We start from the raw sequence: 25,130 nt of genomic DNA, 5'->3' as shown, positions 1-25,130 counted from the left end.
ACTGAAATCCTGTCTGGGGACAGTTTTGCTTTTTAGTTCAGGGTGTCCCAACTGACACCCTGTTAAGACTAGCTCCAGTTGGAATCTATAACCACATTAACAGTAATCCCAGAGGGCAGAGTTATGCCATATGTACTATCCTGCTTGCTCTGGGAAGGCAGCACAATTTGGTGCTTGAAAATGTTGGCAGAAGTATTTTGTCTGCTTAAAGGTGCACTTGGCAAAGCACGTTATGCTACCTGCAAGAGGTTGCCTAGTATATGTTATGTTCCACAGCAGAGGCTGCAGGGAGACTATCACATACCATCCTTACTCAAACCATGTGAGCTGCGACGAGTTACTCATCTGGTAAACACCTAGATGGCTGTGTTCAATCCAAAATGAAAGGCCAGAGACAAACTGGCCCCTACCCAGAAACAAATTTCTGTAGATGTAACCTGAAGATATACAGTGCACCCAATCCTGTTTTGAAGTCTCAGCAGGATGGACTGTACCAAGACCATCCAGAAACGCTTCTTCATAACTGGTTCAGACTATGATCACGAATGGGTCTGAGGTCCTCTCCACTTGGAGTAGAATTCACTCTTGTATTCTGGGAGCGCCTGGACAGCTTTCAGAAGTTTTAGATCTCTTAAAGGCAGAGTTTCTTTGGTAGGGTGCTCCTGTCAAGGGTTGAAATTGTACGTTTGTGTGCACTTCCAAAAGGCGAATAATGTAGTCTCTTGACAATCTCTCATCACTTGCCCATTATGGCCTAACATACTGAAAGTTACAAGCAAGCCTACCCACGAAATGCGACCAGAACTTGAGTCTGGCAGCTCTTCAGGATTCAACATGGATGAAATCCTGACAAGGATCCTAAACACCTAGGGTTGGGACTACCTCTGTCTTGCAGGTGGTTTAACAGAAATCCCACCTACCACAGAACTATTCTGCTGTTGCCCATTCTGGAATGGTTAGGACAGACCATATACATTTAGTTTCTTCTTGACTTTTGAAAGTTTCTTCAACTGCAAGAGCTTCTAGTACCAGAAAACCAAGAACCAAAACTAAATGCAGTATTGCTACAAGCCACACAAACCACACGTTTTACCTCGGTGAAATTTAAAGTACTTTTTTGTATGAAAAGACTTCCCATCAGAACTAGAACATTTTGTTTTGGTTCATATGGGGACCTGCGACTTTACACAAATGTTTTGCCCTCTTACTGCAACAGCTTCAACTTATTGCTCAAACATGGTGGTGCCATCAAAGAAGCACTGACTGCCATAAAGCAGACCACAAAATCTTCAGGTATAACCAGGTGTGTCTTCATTGCCAAGCCTGAGCTGGCCACCTTAGCATCAAGAATGAGACATGGTGGGCAAGTGTCCACCATGAGGACACCATGTGCCATCTTCCCCATATATTGCATCCCACCTTTAGGGCAAACCTCTTCAGACTCTGACCTGGGTTCAGTACAAGTATAAGCTGGTCTGTTTTGGGGTGGCTGTTTAGATCAGTGTGAACCACAGCATGTTACTCATTTGTCACCATGTACACACTGCCACAGTAAGACCACACTCACAAGAGGGCAGAGAAAAAGCTTTGAAGCTCACATGTTGCACCAAGGGCAGAAGCAGAAACTCACCCCCCCCCCCCCCCCCAAGTCTTGAATCTGTTAGTCTTAACAAATTATGCAGGCAAGCTACTGTATGGCCAAGAGCTGTGACTTCGTGCATATACTGTGACCAAGGAAAACTTAAGTGACCCTCTAGAAAAAAGGGTCATCAGTAACTTCTAGAAGCCCTGGAAGAGTGCCTGATCACTGCAGATTTTAGAAAATTACAGCACTTTTTGGAGAAGTCTACAGTTTGTGGTGATTGTCAGAAGTGCCCAGAACTAGAAGGGGCATTCTCCAGCTGGGAAGTTAATCTTCTGAACTGCCTAGTTAACCAAATGTTGCAGTGGATACAGGGATCGAAAGACTACACAGTATGCATTGGAAGAGTGAGTGAAGGGTGATAATGCAGGAATCCTTTCCTTGCAAATGGAGTTAAAATCCCATATGTCAAGGAGAGGTCAGAAGTCTCCTGCTCTCTGCTACTAGAATGAAATATTCCTTGATACTATGGCCTTTTCAGGAGACTTTCACACCCATTCGAGCCACTGTACAACTGTCAGGAGTGATGTTTTGACTAATTTCCATATCACTTACCCTCTACCTCCACTGGTTTGGTAATGCAAGGGGATTGGCATCTATTCTGGGTCAATGCATTACTGGGATACTTGCTGCCTTCTGCTAGTGGCAGAAGGTTGGCCACAGCCTCATGAAGAGATCCCCTATTCTGAGGGAAGTCCAACCACCTTGTTTACAAGATAGAGAGGAAGCCCTTTCCCCTCCAGCTTCCTGTTTTCACAGTAGGCAACTCCTTCACATCCCAGGGGTATGGACAGAATCAGATTGCATCTTCAGGTGTCCCCTTCAGATACCCAAACATACAAAGACTTGACAAAAATGCCACTCTAGCCTGCCAGCATAGCAAAAAGTACAGTTGTGTACACTTACCATAAATGTAGAAAGTTGTGTATTCACTGTTGCAGTCACACTTGGGTTATCTGCCTGCAGGTAGCCCTCAGTTGGACCAAATACCAGAGTCTGAGTATTCGTGTCAGATGCTGTCATGTCTTCCATGACTTCAGGTAGTCAGGGGTATAGGCAGCAGACACCATTACAGTTTCTTGCCCCAAATGTCAGGAGCCCCAAATAGGGAGCCAGTATATGGTGAGGAACACCACCAGTAATAAGTAAATACCAATGCCATTAGGAATGGCCATGGAGGAGAAAAAAACAGGGCACTGGGAGGGAGGGAAAAGTACAGTTGTGTACACTTACCATAAATTTAGATGTTAGAGTGTACTCACTGTTGCAGTCATTACATTTGGGTAATCTGCTGGCAGGTTGCCCTCAGTCGGCCTGATAAAATCTTGGGTCCTGCGTCGGTTGCTGTCCCTTCTTCCATGACATCAGGTCATCAGGGGTATAAAACATGCAGCAGATGTCATTACATCAGTTTTTTTGCCCCTCCAATGGGGAGCAAAAACAAACACAAAAGTATACCTCCAACCAAAAGCAAATACATCTAAAAGGCTTTTAAGCATAGTAAAGGAAAGTAGAGGTATAAACAGAAAAATCTAGGGGGCTGGAGGGAGGGTAACCAGGACTGCAACAGTGAATACACAAACATCTACATTTACACAAGTGTACACAACTGTATGATGTTCTTAGTATTTCACTGTTGCAGTCAGATTCCCAAAGCTATGGTTGGGAGGCGTTTATACAGCATTAGGGCCGGCTATAAGGCCCCGCAAGACAGCAGTGGCAAAGCCAGCTCTGGATTTAGAGAAAATTGGTAAATAATGCTTGGTGAAAGTATGTACCGAACTCCAAATAGCAGCTTCTAGGATATCTCTGGTAGGTGGAATGAGAGGATACCATTGGGATAGGTTTTCCATGGAGCTTATAGCAGAAATGAATGCAATGGCTTATTCATTTAGAAGTTGTTTTGAAATAGCCTTCCTCTGCCCCTGTAGCAAATGCTACCAGCAATTGCCCCTGTAGCAAATGCTACCAGCAATTGTTCAGATTTTCTTTGAGATTTAGTCCTGTTAAGTAGAATCTAAGTTCTGTGCACATCCAAGGAATGCAGAATCCATTGCCCTTTGTTCTGTGGATTGGGAAAGGTTGGCAAATGAATGGACCCATTAAGAGCCACACTGGAAACCACCTTGGTCATAAAGGATGGATTGGTCCCAAGAGATACCCTGTCCGCATGAAAGATGATGAAAGGCTCCACTGCCATAAGGGCCTGTAATTCAGATATCCTTCTAGCTGAAGTAATTTCTAAAAAGAAGGCTGTTTTCCAAGAAAGAAATTTTAAGTCTGCAGTAGCAGCTGGCTCGAAAGGAGGTAGAAAGTTTCTCCTAAACCAAGTCAAGGACCCAAGCAGGGGTAGGAGCTCTCCTGGGTGGTCTGAAGTTTTTTGCCCCTCTGATACACTGCTTGAGCAGAGGATGAGAGAAGAGGGGTGGTTCTGTGTTAGTGAACGGAAATAGCTGAAGCGTGGATTTTAAATGGTGGAAAAGACAGGCCCTCATGAAACATCTCAGTTAAGTATTGTAAAATCTGACGTAAATTGGGCGCTGCTGTGCTCATCCCTAAAGACTGGTTCCAGGCACACAATTGTTTCCATTTGTCAGCATAAGATTTTCTAGTACTAGGTCTCATTGCTTTCAAGATACCATCCATCACATGAATTTAAGTGATTAGCCAGGCTGCAAGGTTCAATGCTGGAAGCTGAGGGTGGAGAATTTGGTTCTCCTGCTGAGACAGCAGGAAAGGAGTCTGAGGCAGGTGCCATGGAGATATCTACAACACTGCACATGAGGTGCTACCAGTGTTGGCACAGCCAGTCTGGAGCAATTAAAATCATCCTTGGTTTGTCCTGTTTCACTTTTAGTAGAACTTTGGAGAGCAGAGGCAGAAGGGGAAAGGCGTAAACAGACAGGTTTTCCCAGCTGAAGGACAGAGCATCCACTTTCCAGGCTTGTTTGTGGGGAGTCCCTGTGCAAAACTGGCTGTGTTCCACAATGCCATGTCTAGTCTGCAGAGGGGGTAGGAATGTGTACCCCCCTGCTTGTTTATGTACCACATAACTGTGGTGTTCCGTCTACCATTAGTTGTCCTGGAAGAATGTAGTCCTTTAAGGCTGTTAAAGCATTCTGTACAGCTAACATTTCTTGATTGATATGTAGGTGCATTTGATTTGGGTTCCATTTGCCCTGAATGCACTTTCTTGCCAGATGAGCCCCCCATGTGTAGTCTGACGCATCTGTAGTTAGGGTTTGGGGCAGCAGGGGGTAGTGTGAATGGCAGTCCCTTGTTTTGGGGGCAGGCCTCTGCCCACCATAGGAGCTCCAGGCGCAGGCAAGGTATGATAGGAATCATTGTTTCCAGGCTGACCATGTTGATTCCATAGACTTGATACCACTGTAGTTTCTTCATATGCAGTCTTGCATATGGAATTGGAAGAATGCAGGAGGCCATGAACCCCAAGGCTTGCAGTATTTGTCTTGCAGATAGCAAGGTTTTTGTGGCCACTTGTTTGAAGTTAGTTACCTAATGAATTTGCTTCTCTGGCTGAGGAAAGCCATCTGGCAGTTGTATTTAAGCTTGCACCCAGGAATGTAATCCGTTGACGGAGTACCAGTTTTGATTTCTTTTGTTTATGGTGTACCCCAGACAAGTTAGAACCCTTTTTACAAGTGCCAGATTTAAAAGTATGCCCTGGTTTTCTGCCTGAATTGGACAATCATCCAGGAATGGATATATTTTAAATATTTCTTTGCCTACAAAATGCAATCACTGGAACTAGGCACTTTGAATACACTGGACGCAGTGGACAAGCCAAAAGGCAGTGCAGAGAACTGATGCAAGTTACCTGCTTTGAAGGGAAGGTATCTTCTGCAAGATTCCCTACTTGGGATGTGCAGGTATACCTTTTTTAAAATAGTTGCCAACCAGGTGTCTTTGCCTAACACAGGAAGTAACTGGAGTCAGCATCTAGAATTTTGGAATCTCAAGAAAGGTGTTAGACAGGCCCAGGATTGGACACCATGATTTGTCTTTTCTGGGTACCAGAAAAAGCCTGGAATAGAACCCTTGTCCCTTTTCCTCTTCTGGTACCCATTGAATAGCCCCAAGAGGGAAATTACTTGTTTTTGAGCCTCTGCCCACTGATTTGGGGGCAGGTCTGGCCACCCATTTGGAGTTGGCAACGTGTGGAAGTGAAATCTGTATCCCTGGGACACCATTTAAAAACCCATTTGTCCTAGGTTACGAGTCCCCAGTTCTTTGCAGGAAGAACAATCCAATCCTTCCCCCCAAAGGGGCAGTTAAAAGACAAGTGCTTGGGAAATTTAAAAGGAAGTCATTGAGACAGTTTACCACAGGATGGGGTCTTGCTATTTCCAGATTTGGAAGTGGAGGCCCCCCACTGCTTAGTTTTGAGAGTCCCCTGGGAGTGAAACCTGGGGTTTTTGCAGTGTCTGGGTTTGGCTTGAGAGGATCTGGAAGGGGCTGGAAAAGGACAAATTATTAGTAGGCCAGTGCCTACTAAATCTTGGAGGTTGCACTTGTAATAAATCAACAGTTTGCATAGATTTAGCTTTATCTTCCATCTTTTTAAGAACTTCAGCCTTATTGCCAAACAGGCTGTCCTGATTTAAAGGAGCATCCAACAATTTAGCTTCAACATGATCAAGCAAAGATTGCTCGTTAAGCCAAGCATGCCTTCCAAGCACAGGCCCAGTAACAGCCCTGCAAGAGGCCTTTAAAGAATCGAAACCACATTGCAAAGTAGGTTTTCCAACTTGTTCAGCAGAATGCATTACATCCTGTAAATCTATTTTCCACAGTCAGGAATAATCATTTTCCGTTTAAGCAATCCAATAATATGCTATTGATATTTTAACATATGAAATTGGCAGTTTTAAAGCTCTGACTGCCAAGGTTGCAGAAGTATAAACCTTTTACCCCATCTAGCTCCCTGGAGTAGGATTTTTAGCAGTAGAAGCCTTAATGCCCTTGGGTCCCTGAGAAATGGTTTCTGGATCTACAACAGGATTTTTGAAAAGGAACTTGTGGGACTCCGGAACCATGTAGTATCCGTCAGGTTTACCAAGAGCCAGAGGCAAGGAATCTGGGGCCAAACTGGATTCCAAGAACACATCAACAATGTCTAGTACAGGAGGTATAGTCAAAGGCCTATGCTGAGGTAGGAAATTTTTTTTTTTTTTTTTTTAATTCCTGGCTTTCCCAGTGGAAATGCTCCCTTAAACGAGGCAATGTTTCCCAAAAAGAAAAATCCTCAGGAGAAGCAGAAAGAATGGAATCCTCTGCATCAGAATCCTCATAGGTAGGAATGGACAAATCCAGGTCATAAGAATCAGAAGAAACAGAACCCTGATCAGAAGATTCATAAGCAAGCTCAGGCCTAGGCCTCTTGGGGGGGGGGGGGGGGTTAACTACCCCTGATTAATTAGCTCTTTAGCCATTTTTATCATTTTTTTTTAGGCATAGGGGCCTAACATGTGGCCTGGGCATCATTTTTTTAAGCCATAGATAGAGATTTAGGCCTTAGTAATGAAGGCAATGTCCATTTAATATGCAAGTTTGTAGGCCTGAATACACCCTCAGAAGCCGGTGCCTGCACAGCGGCTCCAGACCCATCCAAGGTAGATACATCCGCGGGTTCCATAGGTGAAGCATCTCGCAGCATACCAGACTCCAAATGGGTCTCAGTAGAGGCCTGCTAAGCAGAAGTAGCAGGTATCAGGGTCTGTGAAAGTGCCTCACTGAGTACCAGAGAACTGGCGACTGGCTTAGGACAAGTGAAGTCGGCAGTTTTGGACCTCTGCAGCCTGTCTCTGCATTTTTTCAGAATCCCCGTAGTCAGATGGCTAACTGACTACATTTCTGAAAAATTAAAACAGAGAACCGAAATATTTAGAGACAAATCAATGACCGTCGACCACTGATGGTGTGCTGATTAAATAAAAGCACAGACAGCAAGGTACGGTCAGGGCCTAGGCAAGGAATATAGTACGAATGAAAATCTTTGAGGTATGCTTTCCACAAGTAATGCAATTAACTTGCACTAACATCGGTAATGAGCAAAAAAAAAAAAACTTCCTAAGTTGAAGACTTCGGTTATGAAACTCAAAAACGAAATTTTCAGGAGTCAGCTGACCGGCACTTGAACTGCTTCGGGCACTGCACAGCAAGAAAGACTGATGTGATATCGGCTGCATGTTTTATACCCCTGCTGACTTGACATCATGGAAGCGACAGCAACTGACGCAGGACCCAAGACTTTGTTAATCAGGCCGCCTTAGGGCTACCTGCCAGCAGATTACCCAAATGCAATGACTGCAACAGTGAATACACTCAAGACATCTACATTTATGGCAAGTGTACACAACTGTACTATGTTCTTAGTGTTTCACTGCTGCAGTCACACTTGGGTTGATTCCCAAAGCTGAGGAAGGGTGGAGGCAGTCAAGAAGGGTTAGGGCTGGCTAGTAGGCCTTGCAAGACTGCTGTAGCAAATCCAGCCCTGGATTTAGAAGACAGGTAGGTGGTAATGCTTGGTGAATGTGGGTACAGAACTCCAGGTTGCACCTTCCAGAATGTCCCTGGTAAGGACTCCTGAGAAATGCTGTAGAGGGGGGAAGTAACCCTAGTGGAATGTGGTCTGATCCCCTGTGGGGCAGGTTTTCCATGGTGCTTGTAGCAGAAATGGATGCAGTGTGCTATCCATTTGGAAATAGTTTTGAAATGGCCTTACCCTCTGCCTCTGTAGCAAAACAGACTAGCAACTGGTCAGATTTTCTGAAAGGCTTAAGTCCTTGTCAAGGTAGAACCTGAGCTGTGTGCACATCCAAGTAGTGCAGGATCTTTTCCCCTTTATTCTGAGGGGAAGGGAAGAAAGTTGGCAAATGGATGGATTGGTTTAGTGCCACACTGGACACCACCTTGGGCATAAAGGACTGGTTAGTCCTGAGGAAAACCCCGTCAACATGGAAAGTAATAAAGGGTTCCACAGCCATTAGTACATGTAACTCTTCTTACTGAAGTTATGGCCAAAAGCAAGGCGGTCTTCCAAGAGGAACTTTAACTCTGCTGAGGCAGCAGGTTCAAAAGTAGGAAGCATGAGCTTTTCCAGTACAAAGTTAAGGTCCCAGGCAGGGGTGGGTGCTCTCCTAGGGGGGCCTTAAGTTAATCCCTTTCAGGAACACTTTGAGGGTGAGAAAATAGAGGTGGTTCAGTATTATAAAGAGCTAAGATGGCAGAGGCATGAATCTTAAATGGAGGATAGGCCTCTGCAGAGTAGCTCTGCCATGTAATCCAGGATTAGAGGTAAGGAGGACACTGTGTCCTTCCCTTGAGACAAGAACAATATCTTCCACTTCTCAGCATAGGATTTCCTAGTACTAGGCCGTCTGGCTTCAAGAATGATATCCAACACCTGTTTGCTGAGGGTTTCTGGTGGGGTATTCAAGGTATAAGCCAGGCTGCAAAGTTTAAGGTTTGCAATTGTGGATGCAAAATCTGTCCCCCCTGCTGAGACAGCAGGGTAGGAGACTGGTGAAGGTGCTAGGGTGGCACTGTTAGGCTGCCTAAGAGTACGTACCAGTGCTGGCATGGCCAGTCTGGGACAATAAGAATTGCCCTTGGTCTGTCCTGTTATCTTGAGTAGTACTCTTGAGAGAAAGAGCAGAGGAGGAAAAGCATACATTGAGAGGTTTTGCCATCAAAAGGCTAGGGCATCCACCTTCCAAAGCCCTGTTGAGGGTTCGTGGTGCAGTACTTGCTCAACTGGTTGTTCTTGGGGGGGGGGGGGCACAAAGATCTACCTCTGGATCAGAAGGTTGAAGGTGCTGGGCTCCATTTTCCACTCGTGTGGGTCTAGGAGATTTCTGCTCAAGTAGTCTGCCAGTGAATGTTTGTCTGGCAGGAAGGGTAGAGTAAAATAACAGTCCCTTGTTGTGGTTGCATGCTTCTGCCCACCAAAGGAACTTTGCCCTTAGACAAGGTAGAATAGGAATGACTGTCCAGGTCCTGAGGATGTTGGCACCAAAGACTAAAGTACCACTGACGTTTCCTCATATGCAGTCTTTCATATGGAATTGGAAGAATACACGAGGCCATGAACCCTAGGGCTTGCAGTATTTTCCTTGCAGATAGCTGGGTTCTGGTGGTCATTTGTAGTTTTGTCAGATAGATTTGTTTTTCTGAAGTGAGAAATGCCATCTGGGAGGGTGTGTCCAAGCTTGCTCCCAGGAATACAATTTTGACTGTGCACCAGTTGTGATTTTAGTGCTGGTGTACCCCAATGAAGTGAGAAGGCTTTTTATAAATGCTAGGTGCTGAAGCAGGAATTCCTGACTGCCAGAATCAGGTAGTCATCCCAAGCATGGGAAAATTTGGATATTTCTCTGCCTGCAGTACGCAATGGCTGGAGACTGGCATTTTGTGAATACTCTGGGTGCAGTAGATGAGCCAAAGGGAAGTGCAGACAAGTGATGGTGCATAGAGCCTGCTCTGAAACGTAGATATTTTCTGCACTACTCCCTTATGGGGATGTGCAGATAAGCTTGTCAAGTCTAGTGTGACTAACCAGGCATCCTTGGCTAGCATATGGAGAAGCTGTTTAAGGGTAAGCATCTTGAATTTTGGGACCACCAGAAAAGGTGGAGAATTTATAGATCCATGATTGGGTGCCAAGAGCCCTCTTTTCTGGGCACCAGGAAAAAAGTAAACCCTGACCCCTTTGCTCTAGTGGAATGGGTTGAATAGCTGATATTGAGCAAGGAAAGTATTTGCTTTTGAGCCTCTGCCCACTGGTTTGGAGGAACGTCTAGAAGCCCACTTGGGGTTGGCAGTAAATGGAAGTAGAATTTGTACCCCTGGGATACAATGTTTAGGACCCACCAGTCCTGAGTAATGGACACAGTTTTTGCATGAAAGGCAAGTTTTCTTCCTAGGGGCACTGGGCAGGGCTGGGAAGGATAATTGACGGGTCATTGTGAACTTTCCATAAGGGGATGGCTTACCACTCCCTGTTTTTGATGTGGGGGCACTCCATTTTGATCTCTGCATACCCCGAGACTGTAGTCTGGGTGGCCTGTTTTCTCTGGGAAGGCCTGGAAGGGACCAGCTTTTTGAAGGCCAATTGCCTACTGAATCTAGGTGGCTGCACTTAAGAATTCTTTGACAGTTTGCACAGATTTAAGCTTTTTCTTCCATCTTTTTAAGAACTTCTGCTTTGGTGCCAAACGGTCCTTAAAGGAGCATCTAGTAGTTTGGATTTGACTATCTGGCAAGGTTTGTTCCTTCAGCCAAGCATGCCTTCTCAGTACAGACCCAGTGACTGCAGCCCTGCAAGAAGCTTCTAGGGCATCAAAGCCACACTGCAAAGTAGGTTTACTAACTTAGTTTGCAGAATGCATTAAATTTGAAATCTTTATTTTCTGCACAATCTGGAAGTAATGCCATTTTTTGTTTAATTAGTTCCATATGTTGCTGGCACTTCAACATGTGAAACTGACAATTCAATGCCGTGATGGCAAGAGTTGCAGAGGTATACATCTTACCCCATCTGTCTAAAGCTTTGGAATCCCTGTCCGAAGGGGTAGGATGTTTGGCTGTAGTAGCCTTAATACCTTTAGGTCCCTGGGAAATGGTCTCTGGATCACACTAGGATTCTTAGAGAAATGTGTGAATCAGGTACTCTAATACCAGTTGGGTTTCCTAAGGGCCTGGGGTAATGTATCTGGAGTAAGACTATTCCATAAAAACATCTACAGAGTATAGCTAGAGGCCTGTGTGGAGGCAAGTCAAACGAGTCTTTTGGGACTGAGGATGGTCTTGGCAATCCCAGCAGAAATTCTCTCAAAGTATGCAAGGTTTCACCAAAAGAAAAATCCTCTGGAGGGGAGGCAGAGGGAAAAGATTCCTCTGCATCTAAATCCTCAGGCTGACAAGAGCATGTCCTGATAATCAGAAGGGTCATACTCCCGGTCTGTACAATTAGGAAACTCAAATCTTTGTCTTTTAGCAGAGGAAGGCTGGCTTCTCCTAATTAGAGTAATAAGATCTTCAGCCAAAGTATGTTTTTGTGGCATGGGAGCTTGAGTATGCACTTTGGCCAGTTTTCTAGGTGTAGTGTGTACTCTGGGCCTAAGAAACTCTAGTTTTGGCTAAAAACCAAGTCTGTCTGATCTGAACATCGGTAGGTCGAAATATACCCTCAGAAGCCGGTGCCTCCACAGTGGCTCCGGAGACCCATCCAAGGTAGACATCCACAGGTTCCATAGTCTTAGAAGCATCTCGTGGCATACCAGACTCCGAATGGGTCTCAGCAGAGACCTGCAAATCCATAGAAGCTGGCATCAAGGGGCTGCAAAGGCATCTGAGTACCAGTGGACAGACTACTAGCTTAACGGAAGTATCATTGGCAGCTTTGGACCTATGCAGTTTGTCTTTATCTTAACTTTTTTTTCGTAAGAAAGCCATTTTGGAATAGAGAAGTGCAAAAGAATTTGGCAACAAAGATAGCCAGATGAATAGTTCGGATGTTGAAACAAGGTACAAAACAGACAGCGAGAGACGTTGGTCTGGGCCTAAACAGGTGACGCAGTAAGAATGAAAACCTGACGTATTTGCTTTCCACAGGCAAGACAATTGGTAACCTTTTCTGACATTGGTTAGAGCAAGAAAAAAGGGTCCCAAATGGGGTATAGCTTTAGAAGACTTCAGGATTACAAACCCAAATGAAAATTTCAGGTAGCAGCTGACCGGCACTTGCTGAAGAGCCCAAAGCAGAAGCAGCAAGACTAATGTAACAGCTTTAGCTGCCTGTTTTCTACCCCTGACGTCATGGAAGCGACAGCATTCAACGCAGAAATAGCAAGACTCTGGTTATCTGCCTGCAGGTAGCCCTCAGCCCGAATACCAAAGTGTGATGACTGCAACAGTGAAACACAAAGATCAGCCATTTTCATAAGTGTCCAAGTTCCTTATAATAAAGCAGGCACTAGTTTATTTTTTAGTACTTAATCCATGCAACAGCTACAGTCCCAGAGAACCAATTTCTCCTACACAAGTTCCAATTGGGGTTAGAGTTGGGGAACGGTCCCAGAGGTACTGGTCTCTGAATGCTTTAGAATGGTGCATCTGATATACAACCTAGACCATGGCTGGCTGTTGAGCTTCTACAGATGGAAAGGATAAAATGCAGTAGCAGTCTCATTCCCAGCCAAGTAACAAATTGGCACCTGCTGTAACTACAGCAGCTAATATAGGATCTAAATGGTCCGACTCAAATGAATTGGGGCAGTGTAAATCAGTGGTTATTAGCCGTGCCTATTCACTGACAAAACAGATCTTTGAGCTGGAGAAACTTGGGTCAGTATAGCCAATATATATGGTACAATAGTGCTTTCCAGCAGATCTACTGCCAGTCATGTTCATATCCATAACCAAACAGCTGATAAAGGTCCAGTGGCAGTTTATTATACATACATCCATCCTCAGCCCGATGAAATGTGAACATCTCCAGACTCAAGACTTGGGGGCATGCAAGACACCAGTTTCATTTTCAAGTGCTCTACTGCAGTGGCAAATCAGTCATATGAAGCCTCACTGACACAGGCAAGATACAATGGTAAAGTAGGTACAAAAATAAACCAGCTAGTACTGAAGGAAGACAGTTGAAAGCAGGCTTTGTTAAGCGAACTCATGAACATGAATACCTTTCTTCTGGTGCATAGGGTGTGCAATTGAGAAAGAAATTAGTTGGAAAAAGTTTTCTTCCTATGAATGGACTTTAACTTATTCAGTTTACGTATAGTGACAAGCAAATAGTCGACTTTGTCTATACAGATGCATGTGAACCTCAAGTTGGTCATATTCTGGATGTAGTCTAATTCAAGTAACTTCTCCCTGGTGTCTACCCAAAAGAAAGGCAGATCTCCTCCAGGTACCTCTTTTAGAGGGACCATTGAGATTGGAGTGTGAATTTTCTTCCAACATGAGAGAACTATGTTTGCATATGTGGGGGCGCATGCCCCCATAGCAACACCCTTCAACTGGTGAAAAAATTCCCCCTCGAAGTAAACAGTTATGTTTAACAAGGTTCATTAATTCAATACAAACATGACAACCATTGTTTGTTAAACCACCTCTTGTGACCAAGTCTTCTTCAAACCATTGAAGGCCAATGTCATGGGGTATTGTATTGAATAAGTCTACTATATCAATAGTTACAAAGAGGATGTCTATTGAATAAATCTGGTGTAATTCTTAAAAAAAAAGAATCCCAAGAGTCTCAGAATTTCACTCATTTAACACAAGATTTTACTTTAAAATCTACAAAACCTGGCTAGTGGCTCTATTTTTGATCCCTCTCCTGAAAGGATCAACCTCAGGGGGTGGTTCCTCTGTCATTGTGTATTTTTAGTATCCCAAAAATGGACTATTCTGGGTTTTGTCATTTAAGGTAGGAAAAGGTGCCAATACGGACAGAACCATCTAGTAACATGTCTGAGGGTCAAGTCTATTTTGTTACAGGCTATGTTAATCTTTCTGGAAGCAAAAGTGTATTTAGTTTAATTAACATTTTACTTTAATCCATGGACGACAATCCCACCCCCCTCGTCAGGTTTCATTACTCTATGCTCTTGCCAGGATTTTAATTGATCCAAAATATACTTCACATTTGCTGAAAGGTAGTAACTAAACTTGTTCTTAATACTTGCTCTCCAGTTAATTTTCAACCACCATTTCAAAATTTTCAAGTTGTGGGTGAACTGGGGGTGGGGTGGTACTCTTCCTACAAAGTTTTTTGTTCTGGTCAACTAAAGCATTCTGGTCAACTAAAGCATTCTGGTTTCTCAAGATCCAAGTTAATTTTATGTACAAACATTTTTACATCAATTTTATGTACAAACATTTTTACATCAATTTTTATTTGTATTTCCTATTTGGAATAAACTAACCCCTTCGACAGCAAGTCAAAGTGGCTAGGTGTTAAATACCACTGCTGTAGTTAAAATATGTTGAAATTGTTGCGTTTTATGTCCATCCTTAAAAATAGTCAGTCTCCCCTGTTGTGTTGCTCTGTCCCTCATCCCCCGCCCGGGCATACACTGGGTTGAACTGCACTTGGTTCCGGTTTCTTATACTTTTTGGATTTGCAGAAATTCTAAAGGGTCATTTCTATAAAAAGAATTCCCATTCTGCCCCTGTAAATTCTGTCCCCCTTCATTGTCCCATACATACTATTCTGTCCCCCTTCATTGTCCCATACATACCATTCTGTCCCCCTTCATTGTCCCATACATACTCTTGCTCAGACGAGTTGTGTCTTAATTCATTCCATTCATTGTTGGTAGTCTTTATATTAGCCTTAGGTGAAGGATAGCTCCTTTTCTTTTTATATTCCAGTAGCATGTTACAGATCCAACACTACCAACTGGTACAGGTTTACAACAAACTATTCCATACCCCACTGTCGCACACCTACAAGAGATAAATCAGAGCTGCCCTGCCTAAATAGGAAAAAATGACTTTCAGCCGACCTTTAAGGGGACTGTTTCTCACAATGCTAATGATAGTTTTGAACGGAGAGCACAGGTTATCCTCCACACCTTCCTTAAAAAGTTAAAGGATTGAAGTGCAAGAGAGGACACATCTGACGTCCATCCACTCCTTCCATTAACATGGGATGGGGGTTACAGACCATCTGCCAATATTTACACTTGGCATGACTAGCTAATTCTTAACACAAGTTTGCACTCAAACCTATGGCCAGCCTATGCCCCAAGTCCACCTACTGCAGGTCTTTAGAATGTGGAAGGAAAATTGTACCATAGCAAAACTCCCTGTAAAGACAATGTACACTACACAAAAGGCACTGCAACTAAGAATCAAACCAGGGAACCCCCTTGTGGTGAGAATTCTATCCATTGCATCACCCACGTTGGGACACCATCACTTGAAAAGCAAGGGAATTGTGTGAATACTATGATCACTTACACTGCAGACAAATACAAAATTTTTAGTTGCCAGAATATATTTCAGGGCAATAAAAGTTTAATTGGACCCACCCCGGTTTTTCTCATTAAAAAGAAGGAATCCAACCTGCACTAGTGGGATATAGGGATAAAGCCCCAATTACTGGCTAGGTGAACTGAGTTTAGACCAGTGGCTTGGCCACTTAAAAGCACAAAGTTGGTGTGCATCCTGATGGGAGAAGGGTGGTTCCCACTTGGCTTTTGCAGCTGCTCAAATGACATGCCAAAATAACTGCCAGTTTTTAGTAGTCCACAGTGAATGCGAGGGGAAGAATGCTTTGGTAGAAGCTGCACAGGCAGCCCTTGCAATGACAAATGCTCAATTAACCAGCAAGGAGGGAGTTTAACCACTTCTAGCTGAAATACTTCCAGTAGATGGAGTTAAAATGATTTTAATGAAGTTCTGGAAGTGACCGTCTTTTACAGATAAACTTGTACACAGGGAGTTCCAAACAGCAGAGGCCAAAATGAGGAGGCTCAGTGACCCTCAGCAATAGCTAAAAGTTGGAGTAGGACATAGCACAGGGATTTAAGAAGGATAGCTTAAGTGGGTCAAGCTTAACTGGTGGTTAGGTCACTGCTGTTAGATTTATAAAGCAGAATTATGCAGCTCCATGTAATCAACTAACCAAACTTAATTAGAAACAATTGGCTTTCATATTAAAAAAGGCTAACAGCATCTTACTTCAGAGCATGTTAATCTGAAGGTTTACCTGGTTTGTATAAATCAGAACAGAGACTGCTACTATAGTTTTGAAAGTGAGAATCTCTCCTAGGTACCTGCAGATTTTAACTAGCACTACAAGTACCAAGACTTAAAGTTCAGGCAGATTACTTAACTTCTGTGAATTACTTAGCTGGTCCTTATGCAAACAATTCAACATTTGTATAGCTTCATTTTTTCCCTTCAGTCTACTAATCCTTTTTCACCAAGTATGTTTGAGGAAACTAACCCGTGCAATAAGTTGCAATGGGCAACTCCCTCTCCAAGCCAATATTAAAGGTCCTTTACAGACCAGATTAAAATTCAGTACAAGATCACCCAAGTATAATGGGCATGTAAAATTAGTAATGACAAGCACCCTTAATTTCTGGGAGTTGCATGAATATACTTTATAAAAATGATGGCAAGGAAAATTGATGCAGTTTTAGATTACACTGACCGCACCAGCATAAACATGGTACTTCTGACTTGACAGCATTAATTACCAAGTTACTACCCAATAGAATAATTGGTTAAAAGTAGACATCTGGTTAGTTATCTGAAGAAAATGCTACCCTATAAAAAGGTAACCATAGGTTGGCAAAGTAGACCTGAGATTTAGCCAAATATCACTCCCTATCTGGGTGTCTGCTAGGGGAAGGCTGTACGAGTAGGAACAGGCCTTTACCATCTCAATCAGTACAGGACAAATTGTGGCAGGAGATTAGGAGAAATATGATCCAGAAGACTAAGAATCGGATGACTGGCTTGTCAAAGAGTGTTGTAAAATATTCTAAATTGTACTGTGGTTTTGTACAAAAAATGCTGTTATAGGCTTTTTGGGGGATAAATGTATACTTTGAGAATAAAGTTTTCATGAATTAACTTTGGATTTTACATAAAACGTGTTACCCCCTCCTCTGGTCTTTCTACTCTCAAGGTAGAAAATAGGGCTACAGGGTCATATGCAAGGGAACTTGGTTAATATGCTTTTGTAGGGGACAATTCATGTGTCACAAGGGAAACCTTACTGGGCTAATACCTGCTGCAGCCCTACAAGTTAACTTGTTTGCATTTAATACCCTCACAAAGGTAGCTTCAGACAGAACATTTGCAGGCAAAGCATAATCAAGTCATATAGCACCCTGGGAAGGTCCCTCCCACATTGGCAACTCAATATATATTTGAGAACCAAGTTTCTTACAGCTGAGAACAAAAAATAAAAAATAAAAAAACAGCAATAAGCACCTTGCTACACTTACTAGCACATGTAAAGCTTCAACTGCAACATCAGCATTCACTAAAAGTGATTTCCTTAGGGCTTCAGAAATACACCTCTTCCCCTGCCAATCATACCCTCCCAACAGTTTTCACCTAATGCAGCTGTCCATGTCACCATGCCCTAGTTACTTCTGTCGGTGGGTGTTTTCTACCTTCCATCCTTCAGAGGGAGTGGTCTTGCAGGTTAATGTGGGGTTTCAGAAAAAAGCCAAAAGTAGCAAGCTTACTGGATATACTAATCTAAATGCATTTCATTAATATATACAAACTTCTGCCTACTTGAGCCTCCACTGGCACAGGCATTACATACTGCCCTACCATCCTTCCCCATGTGGTTAATAAAACCACCACCAAGATAACAGAGCATAACACCCACATGTATGTGGCATCTTAATTTTGAAATATCTGCTTTATCCATCCTATTTTCATATAATGTTGACAATATTACCCAAGTATTTTTTGTACAAGTACTGCAAATAGCTCTCGTGGATCTTTATATGTAATGCTGCTAAGTGTTACCCAATTCTGTATACACAGAGCCAGCAATCCATCCACATGGTGTGGAAATAGAACCCAGCCTTCTGCAAACATGTTTGTGCTACCTGCTGCACCACTGCAAATCTTTCTGCTGAAAAAAGGGTTTACTCAGACTTCCTCAGTACACCAATATAAAAAATGGTACTGGTACACATTTGTCCCCTTTACTTGTGCATGACAGCTTGGGCATTTATCATGAGAATTTCTTCCTAGTGGCAGGGAAGTGGCAAGTCTAATTCACCATGGTAGTCCAAAGTATTGCACTGAAAGTTATTCTACTCCTAAAGTTTGACATGCAGAAGTGTATGAAAATCAACAGCAATGGCTATTTTACCGTTAAATATGGTAAGATTATCAGCTTACCATCTTCTCTTGCACATCTCTGAAGGAGTTAAGGAAACAGCCCTGGACTTCTGCTTCCGATGTTACAAGTGGAACGACAAATTCAGCCACACTTGCAGTCTTTTACGTCTGCACCATCCAGGGTCCATTTAAAGGGGGGCTACAAACTTCAGACAAGGGCTAATATTCCACTTCACCACTGGATTTAGTGACTTGCATGATTTTGACCCAATACTGATTAGAAATCAAAAGCTTACTTTAGGGGACATTTCAACCTATGTCACAGCTACCAAAGTTAGATTCATAACTATTTACTGCTACTTCCCAAAGGATACCATTTAAAATATTAACACAGACCCATACATCCATTTTAAGGGAAGTTACTATACCCTGTGGGGGGGTATTAAAATGCAACACAAATACTAACATCTTGCAGTGTCATGATCCATACACTAGAAACACTAGCAAAAGTAGCCAGCCAAGTTATTGTCCATCAGGCAATTAAAGGGTACCAAACATTTAAGGTGCATGTAGACAGGAAATTATCTTCTACTGAATGCAAACACTAACCTCTGTTACAGTTGTAGGATCTTCGGTCAGCTCTGGTACAGTTGTTGGATTTTCCTTCAGCTGGATAATGCCATCTTTTTCTTCAACTTCAATGTCACTCTCAGTATCATTTTTTGACAATTCTTCACTGTCCACATTGGACTTGCTGGTACTGGGCTAAAAAAAAAAAAAGTTAAGCACATTACACGTAGAAACTTATAGCTTTTGCTTATGTAATTTTAGCAGACTGAAAAATACCTCGTATAATGGATCATCCTCTTCCTCCTCCTCAGGCAGTTCAGCCTTTATGAATTCTACTAGGTTATCCTGCTCCTCCTCTTCCTCTGATGATTCAGTTTCATCCTGTTTTCTCTTGCTCCCTTTACCATATGGTTTTGTAGGAGACTGTCTTACATCTTAGAAAGAAAACATTTATAATAAAATGTTTCAAACCTTACATGCATTTACAATTTAATACAATTTGCAGGTTGTCCCTTAAATACACTATCAATGCAATCCCCAGTTCTCACTGCACTCCAATCATGCTAGACACTTAATGGATAGTGGTACCACAATGCAAAACATTTCAGAAAAGGAAAATTAAAATACATCTAAAAATTAAATTTAGAAAACCCAGGTCAAAACCAATGGCATTACTAACACCAGAGTAAAGTTTTCAAAAGCCAAGCTGACCAGTGGCATTAAACAATGTAATTATAATATAAAGCATAGACCTGAAGACAAAGTGGAAAGGTATGGCTTCCAATACTCCACCTCACCTACTCCCAGTCACCAAACCACTGTAGAAGCATGGAGACCTGTTATACAACGCAATGAATTAAGTTTACATAGTCAAGACAAATGTAATGCTCAAAACTATTTCAGTGTTGCTGTCATACAAATAAACCTAACTAGAAGAATAAGACCGTACAGCTTCCCTGACTACAGGACCAAGTCTGTAGCTCATAATGGATAGTTTTAAAGTTGGACACTGATCCATATCCACTCGCAATAGCAGCACATCCCTGGATGGAAATGGTACTCATCCACAGGGGGTTGACAGTAACCTCACTACTGAGGTCCAAGGTTTGCCACATTCTAGATTTCAACCTAGAAGCTATTAAATATGATGCAAAGTGAAGTCCAAGACATTAAAATCTAATACTTTGCGCCATTACCCTGGAACTTCTTCAAACCTAATCCTCGCATCTAATGCCTCACAGCCAAGTTTGCTTTAGAAGGAACCAAGATTTCCCTGGAAACTAAAATTACCACCGATTCTATAGACAACCACAAAGCATTCTATAGCTATGTCAAGAATCTCAATGGCAATACTCAGACCTGCTCAGTTACAGCACAATGGCACTAAATATACAGACCCAACTATTGCCAACATCCTGGCAGATGGGCTCTTTAGGGCGTGAGGGGGGTAAAGTCAGCACTGAACCTCTCTATACTGGAAGAATGCAAAGTTCCTGTAATCACGGCTGCACAGGTAAAAACCACTCTCCAAAGCCAAGAACACAATCCATGGGACTAGACATCCCAGGCTGTGTTCTACACAAACTACAGAACTGGCACCCCACCAAGTACCATGTTCAATCATAGCCTCACCTCAAGCTTTGTGCCTGCTGAATGTCGCACAGCGACTTGTCCCACTCCACAAGGGGGGAGCCACCACAGATCCTGGGAACTACCGCCCCATCAGCCTGAGCCTGGTCTGAAAGGCCATGGAATGTAACTTGTAAACAAAGACATTGGGTAATCTCCAAACTCTGGACCCCACCCAGTTTGGGTTTGTAAAAGGCAGATCACGTCTCCTAAACCGGATAGACTTCTTTGAAGCAGTCAAAGCTGTAGACTAGGGTCAGGTGGTTCACACAGCCTATCTAGATCTTGCCAAGGCTTTCAACACCATCCCTCACTCTGGAATTATAAACTCACTAAACTAGGTATAAATCCCCATGTCACCAGATGCTTGCCAACTGGCTCACTGACAGAACCCACACTGAAAGCAGCAGACTCGAAATCAGACTTCAGATCAGTGACAAGTAGAGTACTACAGGGTTCAGTCCTCAGTGACAAGTAGAGTACTACAGGGTTCAGTCCCGAGTTCTCTCCTGTTTGATATCTACTTCTCTGAAGTACAGGCTAACACAGAAGGTCTTTGGCTAACTAAGTTCACAGATCACTGCAAACTAGGAGCCATAATCTAAACTCCCAACGATGTGGGCATCCTAATTTAAATTCCTAACTATGTGGACATCCTATAGAAGGGCCTCAGACAGATGCCTGGTGTCAAAGCCATGGCCTCAAGCTCAATGCCAAAAAGTGCAGAGTCATCCCCTTAGGTAAAAGCTCTGTACCCATGAACTACAACATAGGTGGTAGAACTACAACATAGGTGGTAGTATACTTAACACCAAAAATGTGATGAGACCTTGGGACACAGGTGGACAGTAGTCTCTGATAATCACATCACCACAGTAGTCGGGAAATTCTTCTATGTGGCACACCATCAGAAAAGGTTTCTAATCCAGAAAAAAAAAAAAAAGGTAATTGTTCCCCTCTACTCATCACTCAGACCCATTAGAGTAAAACACCCCTTTTGGTATGTACCTCACAAGACGCCTACAAATGGAAAGGCCACAGAAATACCTCACAAAGAGGATTACTGGCCTCAGATGCCCTATGCAGAGAGTCTCAAAAATCTCCAGCTTTACTCAGTCGCATATCACCTACTCAGAGGTGATCTCTGCCTAACATACAAAGCTGTGTCAAACCCAGAGATGGACATGCTCCACTTAAAGAAATCCCAATCCCTCCAAGCTACACGCTCTAGGGACCTAAACCTTGTCACCACAATAAACAGAACATGCCAGAGTGATAGATTCCTGTCCCAGAGACTTTCCATACTCTGGAATAACTACCTATCTATATCAGACAAAGCTCATTAGCACTCTTCAATAAAAACTTGATGACTGGATGGGAAATAGGAAATTCATCCCAGGGATCACTTCGGTGGCTCTGCTAGACAATGGCACAGGAAAATAATTTTACTGGGTGGCAAAAGCCAGAATACCTTTTTAGCTGGGATACCCTAAGTACCTACCTATGAACCTGTAAGAATTGTACTCCACTCTGCAGCTTTCCAGCTCAAACTTGAATTTTGATACAAAATGCAAGTCACCTGCAATTATTACACAGTATAACTTGCAATGGAATTTTGTATTTGCCAGTTAGCATCCAAACAAAGCACTTGTGCACTTGACTCAAAGTTAAGCAGGACTGAAGCACAGTTGTGCAAGAACGTACCATTAAAATATACATGCCATACTGACCACTCTTGCAGTTTTCTTGCCTTATGGGTTGCCACTGCCATCAAGCCAGAGTACAAAAGCTTTACCTTCTCTAGGTTGCATGTCTGAAGTAGGACCTCCACTTGTATGCTTTGGGCTATAGATGGACATATTAGCAAGGATCCTCAGGCAATCTCCAAACCAGCAACCTGAAGACTGAGGGAAGACCGATAAGCTAGAACGGGTGTAGCACAAGTTGACAAGAAAACACCCCTATTCCCACGTAAGCAAGGGGGGGGGGTGAAAGATGGAATACTGCAACAGCAATCAGTAGGCTGTTATGGCAAGTTTTTACAACTTGCTATGTCCTGAAATCATGGTTGAGGCTGGTTGAGTTGTTCAGCAGGCCAGAGAAGACTGACCTAGCAACGGCTGCCAATTTTGTAATGTTTGATAAAGGTGCGTGTACAGAGGACCAAGTGGCCACCTTCAAGATGGACCTGGAGACTACTCCTTTGTGGAAAGTCCCCGAGGAAGTGACTGCTGTAGTAGAATGTGCTTAAGAGTAGAAAGGAAAGGTCTTACTGTAGTGTAAGAGAAAGACAGCCTTTGAAATTCTAAGCTGCATTAGTTTGCAGACTGGCTGTCCCAGCTTAAGGGAAAAACAGCTGTTCAGTCTTTCTGGCCGATTTAGTTTTGGCCAGGTAAAATCTGAGCTGCCTGTGAATGTCTAGAGAATGCAAAATCCCTCCCAACCCCACTCGAATTGGGAGAGAGGATGGGAAGATGAATCGCCCAATTAAGAGAGCTTGTTTACTACCTTAAGCATGAGAGACAAGGTGACTCATGGTTAGCTTTTGTGAAAAAGAGTAGCAGTGAACTTGTAGCTTGGAAACACTCCTGGCAGAAGTGAGGGCCAAGAGTATGGCTTTCCAGGTGCAGCATGAGAAGCACAAGCTGGTCCGAAGGGAGGCAGCAGAGTAGGCTTCAACAAAATTATGATCCCAAGGGGAAGAGATGGGTTTCCTTGGGGAATTAAGATGAAAAACTGAGGAAAAGCATGACCTCCTGCCTAACCAGAAATGGAGGCCCAAGAGGGAGACTAGCACTGAGAGACAAGTGAGCTTTTACAGAACAGCAGGCTTGGTCCGACTGAAGCTCAAAGTACTGTAGTACCATAAGGACCTATGCCAAGAATGGATCCTGACTATCTGCAGTAGTTTGAGAACCTTTTCCACTCAGCTGTGTAAGATTTTCTAGTAGTGGGATCCCTAGCCTCTTGTAAGACATTTATAACCTCTTCACAATAGATATCTGGGAGATTAATATCCTTTCACAGGGTCAGTCTGAAGGATGAAAGATTTAAGTGGAGCAGCAATCCATCTTGCAGAATCATCAGGTCTGGCTGTAGGGGAATTCTCTTGTAACCCCCCCCTTTGCCAGGTGAAACCAAAGTTGCTTTGGCCAACACAGTCAGTACAGGAATTTGTGTTTCCTTTTGTACCATGAGAAGGATTTTTGGAAGATGTGACAATACAGAGGAACTTCCCTGTCCACTGGAAAGAAAAGGTGTCTGTCCTCCAGGCTGTGAAGCAAAGGTTCCTGTTGCAGAACTGGGGGAACTGATGGTTGCTTGGAGAAGCAGAGAGGTTAGAGAAGTGTACACTGAAGGGTGATATGAAAGCCTAAGTCCATTTGTGGGGGTGCTCCAGGGAGTGATTTAAGCAGTCTGCTAGCACACTGTCCTGAGTGGATGTGGCTGCAAGTGTGATGTTCAGAAGAGCCCTCATTTCTTTTAGGCTGATTTATTCATTCAAGAACGGTTACCATTTCCCCTGCACTGCCCAATCCTGTCCATGGCCCTACACCTCAAAGGCAGAGTGAACATGCTTGAGAAGGTGGTGAGAAGCAATCCTGGGTTGAGGATCACTTGTCCCTTCTGCCAGACAAGGTCTTTGAGACAAGAAAGAGAGGGGAATGGGTGTGTCCAAGGGGTAGCAGTGCTAGGACCACACAAGTGTCTGGTACCATTGGATTATCCTCATGTGCAGTCTGGCCAGAGTGAGCATAGCAATGGTGGTTGCCATGAACCAAGTTTTAGCATCTCCCTGCCAGAGGGATGGGTTTAGAAGAGAAGCCTTGGAAGTAATTTTTCAAAACCTTGTCCTGGGGATGAAGGCACATTTTTTGCACCCAGTCTGCATCCCAAGGTCCCGAGTAGGATCCTGGTCATTTTTGTAGTTTATAGTAAAGCCCACACCTGTCAAAGTGGAAGATGAATTGAAGATGCTGTACTTCTAGGAAAGAGCCTGGATCAGAAAGTTATCCAGGTTGAGGAAAATGGGATTTCCTCGACCGTGACAAAGCTACTACAAGAGCTAGGCATGTGGTTTCGTGCTCTTTCCACAGCTCCAAGAGTGTTCACAAAATGCAAAGAACCGGGGGGGGGGAACTCCTGCATAAGATGCAAATAGGAACGCACAGGTCAGATCTAGTGACAAAGCATGTGGGAGGATGAAAGGGTAAAGTGGAGAGCATTTTGAAAGATGGTGCCTTCAGGTCAAGTGTTAATAGACAGGTCTAGGATGGATCTTAACGGACCTTTTCTTTGTGACCAAAACCCTGGAATAAACTCCCCCCATGAATTCTTTTGGGACTTGCTTGATGGTATGACCTCTGAGGAACGTTTTTCACAAGACATGGAAGTCATCCTTGGAGAGAACCCACTCATCTGTGGCAAC

General features: G+C 43.4%; 1 protein-coding gene across 1 annotated transcript in view; it reads right to left on the bottom strand.

Annotated features, from left to right (window-relative positions):
- The window catches only part of LOC122787915, a 153,876-nt gene that overhangs the window by 18,659 nt on the left and 110,087 nt on the right, over positions 1–25,130 (bottom strand). Inside the window, exons 5-6 of the mRNA XM_044054841.1 lie at positions 19,349–19,506; positions 19,112–19,267 (exon numbers count right to left, since the gene is read on the bottom strand). Coding sequence (XP_043910776.1) covers positions 19,112–19,267; positions 19,349–19,506 — 314 coding nt within the window. The remainder of the gene's footprint in view (positions 1–19,111; positions 19,268–19,348; positions 19,507–25,130) is intronic.

The sequence above is a fragment of the Protopterus annectens genome, chromosome 13.part0, assembly GCF_019279795.1.
Source record: "Protopterus annectens isolate FY-2018-M chromosome 13.part0, PAN1.0, whole genome shotgun sequence".
Classification (NCBI taxonomy): Eukaryota; Metazoa; Chordata; order Ceratodontiformes; family Protopteridae; genus Protopterus; species Protopterus annectens.
Note: the sequence above shows the minus strand (reverse complement) of the source record. Positions and strands in the feature narration are given on the sequence as shown.